Here is a 19,477-nt window from a genome sequence, read left to right as displayed (position 1 = left end):
GAAATCATTTACAGGTACTCTGTGTGATGTATATATAGTGTGTGATATATATATATATATCATATATATATATATATAGTGTGTGATATATATATATATATATATAGTTTGTGATATGTCAATTGGTTAAATATTTTATCTGATGCAATAACAAAACTGTGGTTGAATCTTCCCAACAAAATTCAGTTCCCCTCCTCTCAAACATGATAAAAACACCATAAAGGGTACAAATGATTCATAGTTTATTACCAATGCTCAACCACACACATTCACGCATACATGTTGTCCACGACCATGTTCACTCACACTGAACTATACAGTACACGTTCTTTTCTTCCCCATCCATCTTTTGAGTCTAAATATTTGTAATAATTATTCTGAGGATGACTTGTGCCATTAAACACCTCCCAGCACGTGACTGGCCAGCCCTGATCTAAATGTTGATCAATACCCCTGACAAGACAATGATTGAAATAAGTCTTGCAATATGTCATAATGCTTTTCTTGAATGTAACGCGTACAAATTAAATAGTTAAAAGCGTTCCGCTGATTCATAATGAACGCTTGACTGCCATCCGACCAGAGAGCAATGATATGATAACCCACAATTCTGTGACACTGAGCAGCAAGCTTTGAATCCTACCTGGATGGCTAGTCAAGGCCACCGGGCAGACCTGCCTCACGTAGTAGTTAAAGAAAAAATAAACCTTAGAGGCAGAGAATCTATGTTTACGTGATAACCTCTGTGCCACAGATTGAGTCCCATTGTGTGAAATTCATTTTTATGCTACAAGTAACCCTCTGTGCATGACTGTTATCACTGGCTGACCTTATCCGTTTCAGACTCCTCTCTGGCTGGAGCATGTCTTTATTCCACCACATGGCTGGATAAATGTCCATTGAGAATCTCGTGAGCCATTGTATAAAAACAACATTTTGATCTTGTCAATTACATTTATAAAGTTATATAAAACATCTTAAAAATTAAATAAAAATATCCTTGGTTACCAAGGCCACTGCGCTGAAAACACCACGTTGAAAAGGCCTTTGTCATTTCAATAATGCAATCCATATCCTTATCTTCTCTTTATTCTTTTGATCCCCTGGTAATGATTGGATACAGACGCAAAATTGTTGCATGCCAATCACAGTGGTCTGACATGGCTACTGCATGTCACAGGTCCCCTTCGGAAAAAAAGAAACGAATTCCACGCTGTGAAAAAAATGACAACCTTTTCTCTCTATACAGAACAATTTACACATTTACCTTGGATAGAAATCTTTTTTTGTGATGTACTCAAGTCATTACGATGTATGAATGCCATCCAGTCCTTCCAGTAGCATACGTGTTACGCCTCTTTTTCTGGTTAGGAGTCTTATATAGGTCTCACAGCTGAAAAACAACCCCCCCTCCTCCACGTCTATCCAAAACTTGCTTGGTTTTCTTTTTCAAGTCTAAAATCCCAAAAGATTTGTTTTTGTGGGCAGCAATAAATGTCCAAAACACATTTTTTCCTCTTCTTACAGCATGCATCTGCAATGTGGGCTGAGAATTGAGAGTCTGTGGCTCCATTCTCGACAGACCATTGGTAAAAGTAGCTGCTCATGTCTCACACCGATATCTCGTAAGTGGTCCCTCCGACACCTGTCACCTTCTTTACCCCACCTCCAGGCTTGTGGGCGGGGCTCTGAGAAGAGCCAGCGCTGGAATAGGCCTGACCCGGGCGAGTGGACACGCTGGCAGGATGAGAGGGGCATGAGAGAGTGGAGGGAGACTGAGGAAGAGATGATCTTGACTGCCCGTTTGTCCTACTATATGACTTCATCTGAATCTCGTCCCTGAAACAAAAGACATTTAGACAGATATATTTAATTACATATATTACATTAGAATAATATATACACAATAATAAAGCTACTTCTGTCTTCTGTATAGAAATTATGATTTGCTGTATTGTTTCCTAATTCTTGTTAGTTGCTTTATATAAAAATGTGTCAACTACATGACTAAATGAAAATGGAATGATGCTGAAGACAACTGCATGCATTCGAATCAAGAATGAGAGTACTGACAAAGTGTATTGACAGTATGACAAAAGGTAAAATATTTAGGTAAAACTTTGACTGTAAAGACTTATATTTGAAACCACTTTCAATGTATACAAGACGTTTTTGAAACACAAGAAATATTTGTAATGACACATTTATTGTAAAATGCATCATCGGATGCCTGGTGTGTTTTATACCACTATTGATTTAAAGCTGAGATTAAAAAATAGTTAATGATAGTCAGTTAAAGAAACCTACCGAAGCAGATATCAATGCAGAAAACTAAAATAATGCCTACCAGTTCGTCTACCACAATATGAGAAGATAATATACATTTAAGAACAAAATCAAGTCTTATCAAGATTATTTTAACCTTCAGTATGACACATTCGTTTGTTTCTGAAAAAAAGAATTCAAGGAGTATATTAAATAACCATGTTGATGTTGTTATTATGTTGAGGTTTTTATTTCAATTCAAATAAATATTCAAATCAGAGGTTAACCTGCTAAAAAAATCCATGCGAGTAAATTATTTCACCATTTACCTACCCTCAGGTTGTTCCAAATCTGTATAGATTTCTTTGTTCAGTTGAACACAAAGGAAAGTATTTGGAAGGATGTCAGTAACCAGTGGCGCTGTACGTACTATGCGAACCATGAGAGGACGCTAGTTATAATTTTATTTATTTGGTTAAATATTTAAATAGTCCTTAAAATTGATTATTAATCTGAGTACACTCTTGAAATATTGAGAAAGCAAGAGAGAATGAGAGTAAATAAATAAAATAAATGGTGTGTATGTTGTAAAATCAAATGTGTGTATCGTTAGCCGCTCACAATCTGTTTAAGTAACATGTTGCCAGATCTTCGAAAATAAACCAAAAATATCCAAATATATTATATTTTATAAGGCAACAAAACTCAAATATCGGTAACAGAGCATTATTTTTAGCTCAGGTTTATATTCTTATTTACAGCTGAAAAATGCTAGAACAGCGTTACCAGTGTGTCCATCATCACTTAATGCGGGAGTGACTATACATGTTCCATACACACATGGAATGATAATTTAGTGAATTCACTCCCGTATTTAAATGCATATTTTAATCGCTTCCGAAACTGCAGTGTGTGCATGGCGCAACAGGATGAAAGACACCAGGCGTACTGGACTTGCGCTAATGAACATTCAACCTGAGAATAAAATGAACAGCGAGGGCATGCTTAAAGAGGGAGGAGGAGTGTCAAACAGCTATAAGAATGGTTTATCTTATATATAAATAAATTTTCTTGCATTTTTGAGTATTTGCGTGTGTGAGAGCTTTATATTAGGTGGGGGGGTTCTGTGCGCACCCAGAGATTAAATCTTGCAGGTGCCGGATGTCAGTTCATCCTCCTTGGACTCCCATAGTATTTAATTTCCCTACTAAGTAAATAGGAACTTTTTGGTTACTGACATTTTTTCAAATATCTTGCTTTGCATTTATCAGAACAAAGACATTTAATACAGGTCTGGAACAATCTGAAAGTAAATGAAGACAGAATTTACATTTTAGGGTGAAGTATAACTTTAAGATGAAGGATTAGGGGACACTTTTACAAGTTACTTTACATTGTTTCTAAATAAATAAATAATAAATAGGAAAAGATGTTAAGTTATGTGTTCAGTCAACTATTTAATTGCATCAACTATGTCAACTGGTTTGATTAGTTTTTATATTTAGTAAATATGCTGCTTTTGATAATATTTGAAATGATCTTTAAAGGGGATGAAACAATTCACGATACTAAACTCACGATATTATTTTTTTTTGAATTACAAAATAAGTAGAGCCAAATTAGAAATGGACAAGTGCCTTTTATCATCTCTCAAATGCTGCACACTTCTTTTTAAAATAAAAACATCTTTTGTGTCAAATAACTAAATTGCAATTTTAAAATCAATTTGGAATTAAATAGAAAATGAATAATACAAAAGTCTCTTTGATTTAAACAAACTAAGACTTTGTCTGTGCGTTTCATAACTTGGAATTTTTTACATTATTATTAAAGAAATATCATCATATCCACATTTTTCAATTTTGCAGAAAACACAGCGGCCCCCTGCTGTTCAAAACATCTCAACCGACTTCGATCGTCACATAATAAAGTTGATTTTCAACCGGCTCACTGTGAATCGTTACATCCCTAATCTTTAAGGAAGAAACATTTACTGTGATTGTTTTACACAAATGTTTTTTTTTTCTTCAATTTTTTTAATAACAATTTTGAGTTGTTGCAAATCTGTATAAATGTCTTTGTTCTGATGAGCACAGAGAAAGATATTTGAAAGAATGCTTGTAACCAAACAGATCTTGCCCACCAATGACTATTACATTTGGAAAAATTACATTGGTAGTCAGTAGTACAACAGTTTGCTTTCCTACATTCTTCAAAATATCTTCCTTTTTATTCAACAAAAAGAAATTCATACAGATTTGGAACAACTTGAAGGGGAATAAATGAAGGCACAATGTTCATTTTTGGGCAAACTGTTCCTTTAATACTAGAATGACACTTTTCGACACCGAGACCTGCTTGAAAACAGCTTTTATTTATGCAATTCTGATCTTTGCTTTGAAAAGTCATTAAAAAAAATGATGTACAATACAATGAATCAAAGCAGCAGAAAGCAACAGATCACTGATGATTGCAAAATTCAATAGAATTCTGCTTCAACAGAATGAGATGATGACAGACCATGCATGCGACAATGACTATGGAAAAAAGAAAAAGGAAGAAAGAAGTGAAAGAGATACACTCACAGGAGTCTGGGAGGAGGAGGAAGAGTAGGAGGAAGGAGGCAGCAGGCTGCGCAGAGCGTCGAAAGGTTGTGGGGGAGTTACTCACTTTGGCGCCTGTATGCCCCCTCCCCCGATCGAGGCCGAGGCTTTGCGGACCAGGCGGTACTGCATCTCAGCAGCTGCAGCACTCGAGTAAGACAGAGACTTCCCCAGTGGTGGGGCATGTGGCGAGCGTGGGGGGTGGGCGGCGGTCTGCAGGGGCGTGTCAGTAGAGCGGGTGCGGTACCCATAGGAGGACTGGGAGTGGCCTGAGTCGGAAAGCAAAGGAGGACGAGAGAAGCGGGGCGGCCGATGGTGATGGTGATGATGATGGTGATGACGATGGTGGTGGGGTTGTGACTCGTGCAGCAGCCGTTCCCGTTCGGGTGGCGGTGGAGGAGATGAGGATGTGGAGCCCCGAATGTATGCTGCGTGCTGTGGGGATGCTAGAAGGGAGGCACTGGATGGCTGATGCAGCTCCACTTCCCGTTGATGGGCGATCTGTGCCGACAGGAAGGGTGAACTGTATCCGACAGGCGTGCGCGGTCGCCCTGGTGAAATCTCTGGTGCTGCGGATTCGAAAACGGGGCTTTCCGAGGGAGTAAGAAGACTGTCGTACGACAGACTGCCATTGCGAGGAACCAGCGGTGGTGTCTGATTTGCTAAGCTCTTGTAGCTGGTGGAGGTTGTGGCCTCAGATGGTGGGGCATTGTGGGAAGAGCGGACGCTTGAGGAGCGTGAGGCCCCGCTGGCGAGAACCGTAGGATCCGAAAAGGAGGGATACGAGCGCCCACTGAGGGAGTAGCCCGGCACTCCTGAGCCTGATGGTCCTCCGGGGGGCCCTCCCGTTCGCTCCGTGCCGCCTCGCTCCACTGTTGCCCCCTCTCGTCCATCCAGACTGGGCTCAGAGCGATAACCTGACTGCTGACTGGACTGGAAGAGAGAGGAAGGGGACTCTTTAAGACTCTCCCCACGACTCATCTACAGAGAGAGCAGGAGAGAGAGAGAGAGAGAGCAAGCAGAAGAGTTTACAAAGTTATAAAGGCAATTTGAATGCTAAATCTCATAGGACTGACGGCAAATCTCTTGGTAAGGATCAGGTGGGTACCACTACAGGGAAACTGCAGAGGAGACGAGTGATTTGGGAGTATTTTTATGGCTACAAGTCAGCATTACAGGATACGACAGACAGAGAGGCTTAGCTTAGAACAGCAGGCCAGGGACACATTTGAAGTACACGCAACAAACTTAAAAGCGCTAAGGGCAAAGCACTGGTATTTTTACATTTTTGCGTTTTTGCCTGTCTCAACGAGACACCACATGAGTAACGTTAAAAACCAGAAGACTTTGTGTTTTTTATAGATGACGCTTCAGGGACATAAACATCTGGAAACCTGTATGTCACAAGGGGCAAAATAAAAAAAAGAATCATTTTTGATTTCCCGGGTCAACTTGGTGGTGTGTTTCTCATCTAAGGTCTTAATCTAGCACCACTTTGCCCCCCCCCAACCCCCCCTTCATATCTAAAACTGGCAAACTGTTTCACATTTCTATTCGATCATAACAGATGGGTTGTCTGTTCTGACACATTGTGGGCTTTTTATTAACAGTAGTAGGATTTAATTCAACAAATGGAACAGATAATCTTTTTCTTTTGTCTGCCAAATGTTTTGACATATACTAGAAGCCTATCTAGACTTTTTAAGTAATTAAATCCAAATTTAAAGAAAATTTAACTAAATACAAAGACATTAAATTGTAAATTGAAATGTGTGAAATACAACAACATAAAGTTTAACAGAAACTATTAAGCTAGATAAAAAATATTAAGCAATCAAACAGTTTTGGGGCATTATTGACGATCAATGTAGGAAGATGTTGAACACAAAACAAGATATTTAGAAGAATGTAGTAAAGCATACAGTTCTGGTACACTTTTGACATTTTGACTACTTTTGTAACTTCTCCTACTCTGGTAGTCAATGGTTGCCAAGAACTGTTTGGTTACAAGCATTCTTCCAAATATAATTTTGCTCATCAGAACAAAGACATTCATACAGATTTGAAACAAATCGAGAGCGAGTAAATGATGACAGAATTTTCATTTTTGGGTGAACAGTCCCTTAAAAAAGGTCAATTTGCAAAAATATAACTATAAACAACAGATATAAGAGAAAGGAGAAAGGCCACTGACATTAAAACACATAAACAGAAAAAAGAATACTGCGTGAACTTACTGATACTGTTCAACTGAGCGTCACTGAGTCAAACAAATTGAGGGAAAAAACAATTCAAAGACTTGAATAAAACAGGAAAAAAGCTTAAAGAAATGAAAACATGCAAAATCAAAGAAAGGGCTTCACATAAGGACAAATTAAATTGATGACCATCAGAACTGTAAATTCTGCCTGAACGTGAAAATACACATTCTTTTATAAATGATTTGTTATTGTTTATAAACAAATACAAATTAAAAGTCAGAAAAGTTACCTGGTTGGCATAGGCATGTGTGAGGGCAGTGTGGTTCTTGCTCGGGCTGCTGTAGGCGGGCCTGTACTTGAACATAGTGGGGGTGGGTGGAGCTTTATTTAACAGACCGCTCTCTGAAAACAAAGACAAATGAAAGACACAGTAAATTGTGAATTCCCTGCATAAAGGGCTCTCAGCACCCATGTTGTCCGTCCATGCAAATATTACGAATGCAAAACATTCGAAAACATTAATCCGTCATGTAGGTTTGCACTAACCCTCAGAGTGTCCGGGAGGTCCACGTGACAGCCCGGGATATCGGAGCTCTGGTTTAGGGGGAGGTGGAGGCTCGGCATCAGCAGACTGACTCTCCATCATCTCCAAACTGCTCTTGGACTAAAAGATGGAGAATAAAACGCCCTTTTAATCAAGCAAAAGACAAAAAGGCTGACGACACAATAAAATGTAGACGCAGGACTCCGACTCCAAACAGACTCACGGCGGAAAAGCTGGAGTGAATTATGAGAGCTTAGAAGATGCAAATCAAGCGTTCAGAGAGACCAGAATGTCTGATTGGAAAATGTGGAAGTTGCATTCAGTGCATCACTCCTTCCTCCGGTGACTGACAAAGTGATCTAATCTAAAACAAATGTGACGCAAAACCAATGTAGTCTGCCACGATATCTACCACAATGAACTAAAGCTGCATATCATTAAATAGCTCACAATCATTACTTGTACAGCAAAGATTTTTGAATTTTCATTTTAAGAACAACAACTCCTTTAAAAATGGCCGGAAGTTCAATGTGCGCATATACAGTATAAACACCAAGAGCAAATGTCTGAAATTTGCATAATATTCATACTGTTTTAGTATCACTATACTGCTTCCTCGCTTACAGATTAAGTTGTTGGGTGTTGCAGTATGAACAGCCTTCAGGCTCTTTCTCAGGCTCTGCTTCTTCTGATCTGCTGACTCTCTCTGAGTAATCGCTTGTGTTCACCTCTGTACCTTTCTGAACTAGTGCAACGATAATAAAACTGAGGGTGCCAAAACATTTCACAATCTTAACATTATGAAATCAAAACTGGACTCATGATGCATGCTGGCTGATCTCACAGACATTACTGTATAATCATCTTCATCCATCCATTCCACAACTGAACACATTTACCAGTGGGCTCTCTGTTACAGTCTACCTTCCTCATTCTTAAGGTTTTTAACACTTACAACTCAGTCAACTACAAGGTGAGTCTTTAAACAGAAATCCTAAAAAAGTATCGGCAAAAAGACGGGAAAAAACAAAAAAGGTTTGAATATCTAATGAAAATTCTTGTAGAACATAAATCAAATGACGTACCACAACACATTTTAAAACTAAAGCTGATCTCATGTTCCGCTTTATTCATACATGTTTGAGTGTGACTGCTTTTGCAGTCCTGAAACCAGATGATAATCTACACTCAAAAGCCTCTCTCCTTTCACATGGCAAATGACACAAACAGACATTTTAAACTGAGGCTGCCAAAGAAGAGAATTGGAGCAAAATTCTGTAATGCACTCTGTGACCTGATGTTTGCTCAAACATATCTTTACATACGAGACAGAGGCAATGCTTAAGGCCTTGGTTCAGTGTTAACAGCCCTCGGCATATTAGAAAAATGTGATAGAAAGCATACTTAATGCATTTTCAGTATCAAGTGCTATTGGGTGATTTGCTTAAAATGTAGAATCAAAGCCAAGCTTAAAAAACATGCTACGGTGAAGGTTAGATGACTGTATAACTGTAATAGTAAAGAAAACAGAAAAGATTTCCTACCCGGTGTAGATCTCCATGGATTCCATTATCAAGCACTTTGGCGGCCAGCTGTGCTTCAGTGAGCTGCGGCCGGAGGAAAGGAGGTTGAACGGATACTGTCGGAGTCTTTCTCCTCCTACCCAAATACCTGACAGATCCGAACACAACACTGTTTCAATACCTGAATACCTACATCAATGTTTTAAAAAGCAAAGGCTTTTTGATTTGGAGGAGATGTTTTACCTGGGTGCCTGTGAGCTGCACAGAACGTGCGATATGTTTCTCAGGCAGCCGTTTGTAAAGGGGTTCACGCCGCCTCTAAACTTCCCCGTCACCTACAAAAACACAGTGATATGCAATAAATTCACTGTATGGGTCAGGTACTTGAAAAGTCTCTTCCCGAGTTTAAAAACTCATAATCAACACGTTTTGGACATTAAAATCACATTATCGATAACATAACATGAGAAACATAAAGACAATTAAAAAAAGGAAATAAAAGATCAGCAAATTCAGCAAAAAACTGATTTAACATGTAATCCGTTTTTAATCTTCAAAGTAAGGAAGGAGGGTTGAGAGAAGCCCATATTTTGGGATTATAGACTGCTTAATAGTGGTTTTAATCCCGGTTCTCTACCACCAACATGATTTCTGACAGAACATCAAAACAAACTTTTTTAACAAAGATTATGATGTGCATGTCACTATCATTTCCCCTAGCAAAATGCACACAAACACGCTACTAACCTGTTCATTGGTGGTCCTGCCTCTTGCCACCAGAACAACATGGAAACCAGTGAGGCCTGCCACTGGGATGAAGAATAGCCCAGCGACACACATGACGGCCATGCTGATGAAATGTCAAGGATGTAACTGCAATATTCATCCAAATCAACATTTTTTGATTCCACTTTAAAGAACACGTTCCCAAGATGTCCTAACATTGATTGTATTTCAATGTGTGATGTAGCTTTACTTCAATGTTAAAGATCTGCAAAGTTGTTAATCAAAAAACATTTCCATGATAAATAAAGATTTTGTCTCCCTAAAATAAGGAGTCGACTCCGAACCTCCCGAACGAGTCATTTTGTTTTCGAGTCGTTTCTGCGCTACCTTAACAAATAACGAATTAACACATGTGCATAATCCCCGCCTTCCTGCGCAACACAAACACTCTGACCTGGCCCCAAACAATTCGGATAGTTTGTGTGATTTCATCCTGTAGCGGAGACGCTATGTGTTCTGTCCAGCAAAATTATCAAGTAGTTGTTTTGTAGTTCTCCAACCTTGTAGAGTTCAGTGGTGTACACTTACAGCAGCTATTAGTTTCCCACTATTTCTGGTCCACTATTGTCAAAATATGTGTTGTGCAATTTAGTGTCTGTCATTTTTATTACTTGGATTCATGATAAAGGATGTGGATGGATTTAGTTTTGAAGCTGTAATGTTTCCTAAGTCATCACGTTAGCATTGCGGCTATTGCATATAACAGTTATTTGTTCTGTTTATCTTCCATAAGTGTTAAAATGCGTCATTTAATGTAGTGTCTGTCGTTTTTATGACTTGGATTCATGATAAAGGATGTGGATAGATTTCGTTGATATGCTGTAATGTTTCATGAGTCAGTTACGTCAGCATTCCGGCTAACCTATTAACGTGGCTTTACTGTGCTGTGTTTACTGTTTAGCTGTTGGTCCTTTCGCTTACATAAGTGTCATTATCTTTATAACACAAAACGATGCCATTTTTGCAATCTTAGTATCTCTGTGTGCAAATAATCCTTAATAAGCCTCCAAGAGCTGAAATTAAGTTGTGTGTCTATGCAGAAAGACCAATCACAACAGACTGGGGTAGCCGACCTATCGGAGCAGTGGGCTTGAGGAAGGGAGGGGTTTAGAAAAAACGGAATCTTCAAACTGCTTGAAGGGAACCGTTTAGAGATCTTTGAGAAATGGGTTGATATTAAATGCATATTTTGAGAAAATGACAGCTTTATTTGACCTTGGATGCATTTAAACCTGTTGTTGAGAACAATATTAGGTCACTTAAAAATAGAACATTATGGGCACTTTTTAGTAGTGGTTCTTCAAAGAGGGATCATTAAGATGCTGACAGCAGGGTTTGTTTAGCGTGCTGTTAGACTACCAACACTTTACACTATCTCAAAGCAATACTTGCATGAATTTCGAGATAATTGCTGTCAGACGTAATATAATGTACATGCAGACATCCTTTGCCTTTTCCGTTTTTGAATCTCTGACACTAAAGTGAAAACAAGCTAATAAAAACAGGAAACATAAATTATGTGTGATGTAAATGATCACCTTCCTTCCTACAGAACCTTTAACTCTTCAATTATGCAAATGTTAGCACATTGTCAATGTAAGGATACGTGACAGCTGAATGTATTCTGTCCAGCTGCTGAGTGTGGTAGAGAATGAAGAGCAGACCAAAGCCGAACACGCTCATGATGTGAACTGTCAAAGACAACAGGAACATGAAGAAGTAACGGTAGTTTCTCCGGCCGATACAGTTATTAACCCACGGGCAGTGATGATCAAAATCCTGCGAGGAAAGAGAGAATAATAACTACTGTGGTCATGTACGAGAGAGAGAGAGAGAGAGAGAGAGAGAGAGAAAGAGAAGAGAATGAGTTTAAAGCGGTCCAAGCCTACTTCTTTACTTAAGAAGAATCGATCAATTTAGTCTGGAAAGCTTTAATCAAAGCAAGAGTGGACATTCTGCATTATAAGGAAGATTTAGCCATGGAGAAAATGCAAAGAGAAACAGTGAGGAAAAAAGACGAAAAAGACAGTTGGGGGAACATCTAAAGTCCCAGTGAAATAAAAAATGACAATGCCTATTTTTTCATAAAATATTGCAGCCTTTAATGTAAATAGTTTATCAATGTGGGTCATTCACTTTTTAAAACGCGTATGCCTCATAATCTTCAGTTAAAATCTGAAAATGCACTTCCTTCCTGTAATGCCTATCCGTCTTAAATGACGTATGTTAGACGGCTTGGGCGGAGCATCCGTTAACTCCTCCTCTTCAACTGTCAGTCTGCTCCCAGTTCCTTTTCAAAATGCAATGGCTGTTTTTATACATCCTACCAAACCGCAGAGAAAGACGAAAGCCACGCCCACTCTTTTTCTGACTTTCCTCTGGACATTTTCTGATATTTTTGCAAAAACCCCATTAATAAAACAGGCACGTATGTCTCGTATTATGAAAACTTACACATGCTATTATATGAATTGGATATGCCTTTACACACTGCTATGGTTTCAAAATTAGGATTTGTGTTTGTACCTCTACACAGTTGTCGCACACAGAGCAGTGCGAGCAGCGAGGCGGTCTGTAGAAACGACAGGTGGAGCACCACTTCATTCGCACCTGAATGCCTCTGATCTCCACCGTCTTGTATAGAGGAGCCCGGAAATCATCCTCTTTATCTTCATCCTCCTCAGCTGCAATACAAGCAGGTTATTTTTCTGAATACAACTACCTCCTTAACATTTATCATTTATATGTTCATGTTACACATTACTGGAAAATTCGGCAAATCTAGCATAAAGACACATATCAAGAATAATTCTGCACTACCTCTGGGGAAGATGCCAGGATCCATAAACGTGGCCATACAGAAGTTGGCCAAAACAAACAGAAACGTAATGCCATTGTATATTGGCACAGCGACAGAAAACTGCTCCGAAAGCCAAGGACACCTGAAAGAATGAATGAGAGAACTCAAAAAGAGTGCTCACTCGGTAGCATCCACAAAAAACACTTCCTGCTTGCAGTCCATTGACAAAGAGGACAGATTACCAAGTGCTAATGAATGAATATACAGCATGTACTGTACATGTAAAGGAAAAGTTTATGCAGTCATGAAGAAGTCCCAAAGATGTCTATTAAACTATTAACTATGTGAAGGTAAATGAGTAACAAAATTTGGGAATTCTCAGCAAAACATTTCTTTTCACTTGCTCTATAGCTGGATATTTCAACACTTGCTCTATAGCTGGATATTTCAACACTTGCTCTATAGCTGGATATTTCAACAAAGTACTCACGTAAAGCAAAAGAACAGCGTTGTTGATCCAACCAGGAAGGCCGTTGCTGCAGAGACAGGCACGTAGCGACTTGGCCGGAGAGGTCGAGATGGAACAACAGGGTGGGGCGGGGAGGTGGGTCCGGACACGCCCCCACTCATGCTGCCGCTCGGCATCACCAGGGGGCAAAATCGCAGCACACCCCGATAAATGATCCGTTTGCAAGTGTTTGTGTTGAGTCAGCACAAACGTGTATATTGAGAGAGAAGCTGTCACCCTTTCAGCGTTGTATGAAAAGGCCACAACATGAGTATAGTTTCAACAGCTACAATACCCTCCCGAAAATAAAAAGTTTGATTCAGTTTCTGCAGATGGAATTCGGTCACTATGATTCACAAGGATTTTAAAAGTTAAACATGATAAAGCATGGCACCACTGTTTTGGTCATTTGCTTAAAGCATGAATGTAAATGCAAAAAGGCTCTCTCAATTTCGACCACTGTTTAGAAAAAACACACAAACTAATCGACTAAAAATGTTTCATAAAAATGACAAATAAAAAAAGTCCAGCCAGTTTCACAGCGGCAACTAAAACCAACTGAACAAGCAAACTGATCTATAGTGATGCACTAAATATAAAGATTTGGTGATACAGTATGAAATGAGAGGTAGAGGACAGCATCCAGGACATACATATAAAAGTTTTTTTTTGCAACTGCTGATGAACGTTCATTAAACTTTTATATCATTTGAGCAAACTGCTTGTGATGAACATCTCTTCTACTCGGTTTACAAAGCCTAAGTTGGCAAGTTCAGTTTAGAAGGTTTCAAAGGTTTGAGGGAAGGAGGTGGCGGTCAAAGCTGTGAGCAGATGAAGATGTCTTTCCCCCACTGTCCACGCTATCAGAAAATGTAAAAATGTCTCTCCTTCATTTTAACCAGAATGTGCTACATCGCACCCTTTGAAGTATTTCTCTCTTCAGTCGAAGCATTGCCGATGCACTGTTGAGCGATGGACTACAGGCCAGATGATCTTCACAAAATATTAGTAGGCCTTCAATGTCAAGACTACATCTGCATCGCTGATTAGATCAAATCTTCTAACAAAAAAGACAAATGTTTTGGCATTCGATCTTGAGGAGACTTTCACAAACAGAAAAAAGAAATCCCAACAAAGGTCCTAGGAATTGAATCAGGTGACTGGAGTGATTCGGAATGAAAACTAGAAATGCCACACAATGCTTGGGGGAAGCAAATAGGAAACAATGGAAAAACAAAAAGTCAATAGAACATTATGGACCTTCTTATGTGTTTACGTGCGAGTGCATCAGGCACAACTGACGTCTATTAGCAGATGTGGCGGGTTACATAAGGGTCTCAGGAGGACGAGGTCTCAAAGGAGTGTCCCGAGCCATGCCTACTTTTCCTCCTTTGACTGAGGAGTTATCTCATCTTCCAATGGATCAAATTCACCCCAGGGTAAGCGAAGGTTGGTGCTTTGATATAATGAGGAGCGCTTCTAGTGGGTGTGCTGGAGAGAGTATTTATGAATGGAAATGAACTCCACCTGAAAAAAACAAATGAAGGAAAATTAGGTGTCTGGGCCAAGAAAAAGGCATAAATTATTAAAAGGATAGTTAACCCAAAAGGAAAATTCTGTGATGAATTACTCCGCCTCAAATTGTTATGAACTTGTACAAAATTCTTTGTTCTGTTAAACACAAAGAATGATACTTTAAATGGTAGTCAATGGTATCGCAGAACTGTTTAAAAAGAAAAAAACTTACCCTCTCTCTTTCTCTCAACAGGTAGTGGTCTAGCTTTTGTTGAAATCATTAACTTTGTATTAGCACCTATTGTATTATTGCTCCTGTATGAAATAGTGCTTATTCAGGGCTCTAGACTAACTTTTTGCACTGGTTGCACTGGTGCGCCTAACTTTTTTTCTTAGGTGCACCAGCACAAAAGTAAGGTGCACCCAAATTTTAGACCGCATCGCATTTAACGAATTAAACCGGTTTCACCATTTCATTTTTTTTAAATGTCCATATAGGCAAAATTTACTTGTAAATTATAAACTAACAATCTGGTCAACATAAAGTTCTTTATTTGAAGCACAAATCTACAAGAAAGTTAACTTACTGAAAAAGTGTTGGTGCTTAAAGTGCTTTAGTGAACTGAAATTTAAACTTAAAAGATCTCAAGATAAATGGACCAGGGCTTGACGTCTCCGTGTCAGAGCATTGCTTATGATTTTCGGACGGATCAGGTCTTAACTTAACATTATTCAGGTAAAAGTTGTCAATTATTATTTTCATCTTCTCTCATCATCCGCGGCTACATCCACTCTGTTTAACTGACGGCTACTCACCTCTCTCTGTCTGACTGCAGCACACGCATTTCAAACGTACACACCAGAGGTGGCGCTACACTTTTTTATTTTCCGACATTTTGACTGACAGGCTCGTAAAAAATCCATCATAATCTATTATTACCCATCACTATGGTTAGGGTGGTAATTAGTGAGTTCGTGACGTCCGAAAGTACTGTACAAAACCGTTTGAATAAAATGAAAGTAAGGAAAATGCTTCAGGGCACTCTTAAAGAACGAGAGCTCTGCCATTATCACTACACAAGGAAACTAACAAACATTACGGACAACAACTAATAAGCAGTGAAGCAAGCTTTACGTTGTTTATCATGTGCATAGTGTGTGGACTTTTGATCATCCCTTGTACGTTTTGCGATCGCAGTGCGGCTCACATGAGCAGCGGAGCAGGGATAACTCCTGGTGCTGCAGACTGGGAGCTGTCATGTCACGAAAACATTGTATAAAAAACTTTGCATGCTATAGTTCACACAGGACTGGCGGGAAATGTGCATTGATACTCCTTCATTCTTCATGTTATGTGGTTTCCTTTGATAAGTGAATTGTCTTTCCCACGTCCCAGCGCGACATCCGACGGGTTTTCCCAGATCGCATAACATATGTCTAGTCCGTAACAATGACAGGTGAAATCACGCAGGTCAATTCGCGAGCATATCACGCTGAAGGGAAACGGGGATTTACAAATTGCCCTCATTGTTATCCGCCAAAATGACGGTCGGCCTTCAGATTTTTCAGTCACTGTTTAAAAAAAATCTGCCAATGTCAGAGAATTTTCGGTTAACGCTACTTCTGTTACACACACGTACAGGAATATCTGGACCACGGCCAATCAGAGGGGAGTCCGCCCTACACTATCTCTGATTGGTTTAGACCACGATATGGGACTAATGTGTGTATGTTGTTGAATCACAGGCAGACTTTCAGAGTTGCAGAGACTTTTTTCCCTCGAACGACTGGTCGCACCGGTGCGACCTCTGATTATTTTTAGTCGCACCATTGAAAAATAAGATCGCATTTGCGACCAAATTGGTCGCACTCTAGAACCCTGATTATTGCTCCCTAAACTGTTTGTAAGTCGCTTTGGATAAAAGCGTCCGCTAAATGACTAAACGTAAATGTTTGTTTTCCTAAATTCTTCTAAATCTTTAATTCTGTGTTCAACAGAACAAATACAATATGTGGTAGTAAATGGTACAGTTTTCCAAATATATTTTTGTGTTTAGCCAAATAGTTTTCATTTTGTCAGCTATTTTTTATTTTACTCTAAGTTTCAGTCCCAGGACGAATACACTTCATCTTATTTAGTCATCCTTGTCCTGTTTTTGTTTATTCCAGTTTAGTCGACTAAATTTCTATACATTTTCGTCTAGTTTTAGTCAACACAAACTTAGTCACATTTTCATCATGCCGTATAATGGTTAAAATGACAATTCGATACATTCCCGCTCATTCTCTTTTTGTCTTTCTTTGAGCTTTATCATTTATGCTCTAACAGCAACATTACACACTAACTACTTCTCAGGTTTAATGCACACGCGCGTTTCTGTCTTAATGTGCGTTCATCAATGATTATGTGAGCTCATCAATGATTTCATCCACTCATCTCATGAAATGATGCTGGTGCGGGTAAACTCTCCGCACCAGTTCTCGCCTGTGATACACGTTTGCACTTCCGTGTTTACCATAACGCCATGTGCGCTGATGAATGATTTCATCCACTCCTCTCATTCACTCAGGATAAACGTTGTTAAAGTTAGAAAGATGGCCAGTGCAAGTATTTGCAACAGTTCTTGCATTTAAAGTTTGCGTTTCTGTCTATATATATGCTGATCAATGATTATATGTAAATATAAGCTCATTTTTTTAAATCATATATATATGTAGGCTAATAACATTAATGAGCGATGAATGAGCAATGCATTTGTTCAAGTAGTTATTAAACTCTTAAATCTCTTGATTAATCTAATTTTATGTGTTAAGATGGTAGGACCATCTGACAGGGTATTTTGCATTGGAAAATCATCCAACCTGTTAATTTTGTGGATGTGGTTTAGATTCTATTAAAGGGGAGTTTTTTTTCTACTCATACACAAATGTAAGATATATCATAGTGGTGAAAACAAAAAAGGTGGCAGCGCCAGGGGTGGACACGTTCAAAAAAAGGGACAGAGCACCGGAGACCCAATTTTAGCACTTAGACATGGATAAAATCTGGTTTTCGTGAAATGACCCATTAAAATGTTGCACTTCGGTAGGAAAATCTGACAGGGTAGGACCATTCGAACACTGGTACAGCCCCCCCAACGTGAGGTTTTGCTTTGCCATCGCAGGTCGTCTTTCTCTTGGTCCATCTGTGCAGCGAACAGCAGAAACCTTTCAACTGACAGAACAAAACAGTGTTTCCAACATTCTGTCACTGTTCCTGACTGCCTGGGCATATGAACATGAACGTTCACGGCGCTAAAGCCTACATCAAATGGCAATGTTATAACGCGTATTTTCCATTGACATCAGTAATCACCTGTTATCAGTCTTTTGTAATCGACATCGGGATATTTGCGAGACGTCAGCGATATACGATAACATCGCCTATTAGTTAGTTTGTTTTTAGTATTTGTATGGGAAATGTATTGTTTTCGTTTCTGATTTTGGAAGCCTGCTTAATGTGGGTGTAATAAAGGAATGTAAAGATTCACCGTGAGCCGGTTGAAAATCGATTATAATGTGTCATGATTCAAATCAGTTGAAGTGTGAACTGAATCGCAATATATTTTTTGTACAGCAGGGGCAGCCATTTTCACTGCAAACCTAAACATGGACATGCTGATATTTCTTAAATGCAAAAAAATCCAAGAAAAGCAGGGACAGTATTAGTTAGTTTATATTATAGAGACTTTTTCTATTATTAATTTGTTTTAAAATTGCAGTTTAGGTTTGTTATTTGAAATAGAAGAATTTTATTGTACAAAGAAACGTGAAGCATTTAAGTAATAATGCAAGAGAAGTAATTTCTAATTTGTTTCAACTCATTTTGTAAAAATAATCGTGAGTACATCGTGAATAAATCGCATTGAGAGATCTGAATCATGAATCACATCGCGAGCTGAGTGAATCGTTACATCACTTCTGCCTAAATGATTGAAATCGATCTCGGAGGTCTAAATTTACACCAAATTCACTGTTTTTAGCCGTCACAAAAATTAGGCAGGAGACTGTGAGAGTTATATTCAGCAGACAACGCAAAACATAGTTGGAATTGAAAATACAGGGCAGGCTGCAAACTTTTAAAACAATCAATTGAAAACAATGTAAACCTGACTATAGAGCGCATGAAGGGATAAACATCTAGCTCTTTTTGTCTTTATCTGCGTATTGAGGTAAACTTTAAAACGTATATATTTTTAACCTTTCATCTCTGTTTTGGGATCTGAACTCCTGTTATCTGGCGACTGCAAACATGAACGCAAATATTTTTGACATTATTTTCGTTAACGAAATTAACACTACTACCAAACAAATCATTTATACAGGTTTGGAACAACTTGAGGGCGAGTAATTAATTACAATATGTTAATTTTTGGGTGAACTAGCCCTTTGAGAAGCAGGTTTTATTTCGAAATACTTTATATTCGAAATAGTATTTTATTTCTTCCCTTTGTTTCTTCTTTTCAGACCAGTCTCATACCCTTTGAACAACACAATACAAAGCAAATAAATACATAAACTGCGATTAATTACAAAGACATCTGTAAGACAATACTCAACCAGTTTTCTGTCAACGTTGGAGAGATGACATCACATAAGCTTTAACTATCAAATGTATGCAAACAAACGTAATGTCTGGCTGTTTGCAGAGCCTCAAGGCTGTCTGACATTAGGTGTGCTGACAATGTATGTG

At 38.8% G+C, this 19,477-nt stretch overlaps 1 protein-coding gene across 3 annotated transcripts in view; it reads right to left on the bottom strand.

Moving 5' to 3' along the window:
- Positions 1-225: 225 nt before the first annotated feature.
- The window catches only part of zdhhc5a (zinc finger DHHC-type palmitoyltransferase 5a), a 28,728-nt gene continuing 9,476 nt past the window's right edge, over positions 226-19,477 (bottom strand). The window contains exons 2-13 of one of the 3 annotated variants that reach the window (XR_008909531.1): positions 13,213-14,757; positions 12,743-12,864; positions 12,449-12,606; positions 11,529-11,701; positions 9,884-9,986; positions 9,380-9,471; positions 9,158-9,284; positions 7,616-7,733; positions 7,359-7,471; positions 4,936-5,849; positions 1,268-1,839; positions 226-1,185 (exon numbers count right to left, since the gene is read on the bottom strand). Coding sequence is in view for 1 of the 3 variants with exons in the window: in XM_056773248.1 (XP_056629226.1) it covers positions 1,611-1,839; positions 4,936-5,849; positions 7,359-7,471; positions 7,616-7,733; positions 9,158-9,284; positions 9,380-9,471; positions 9,884-9,986; positions 11,529-11,701; positions 12,449-12,606; positions 12,743-12,864; positions 13,213-13,367 (2,304 nt within the window). In the remaining 2 variants the exon portion in view is untranslated. Of the gene's footprint in view, positions 1,840-4,850; positions 5,850-7,358; positions 7,472-7,615; positions 7,734-9,157; positions 9,285-9,379; positions 9,472-9,883; positions 9,987-11,528; positions 11,702-12,448; positions 12,607-12,742; positions 12,865-13,212; positions 14,758-19,477 lie in introns of all 3 variants that reach the window. The other 2 variants (XM_056773248.1, XR_008909532.1) reach the window with 2 other exon arrangements.

This window comes from Triplophysa dalaica, chromosome 2, assembly GCF_015846415.1.
Source record: "Triplophysa dalaica isolate WHDGS20190420 chromosome 2, ASM1584641v1, whole genome shotgun sequence".
In the NCBI taxonomy this organism is placed as follows: domain Eukaryota; kingdom Metazoa; phylum Chordata; class Actinopteri; order Cypriniformes; family Nemacheilidae; genus Triplophysa; species Triplophysa dalaica.
The sequence above is the reverse complement of the archived record's forward strand: the minus strand, read 5'-3'. Positions and strand labels throughout refer to the sequence as shown.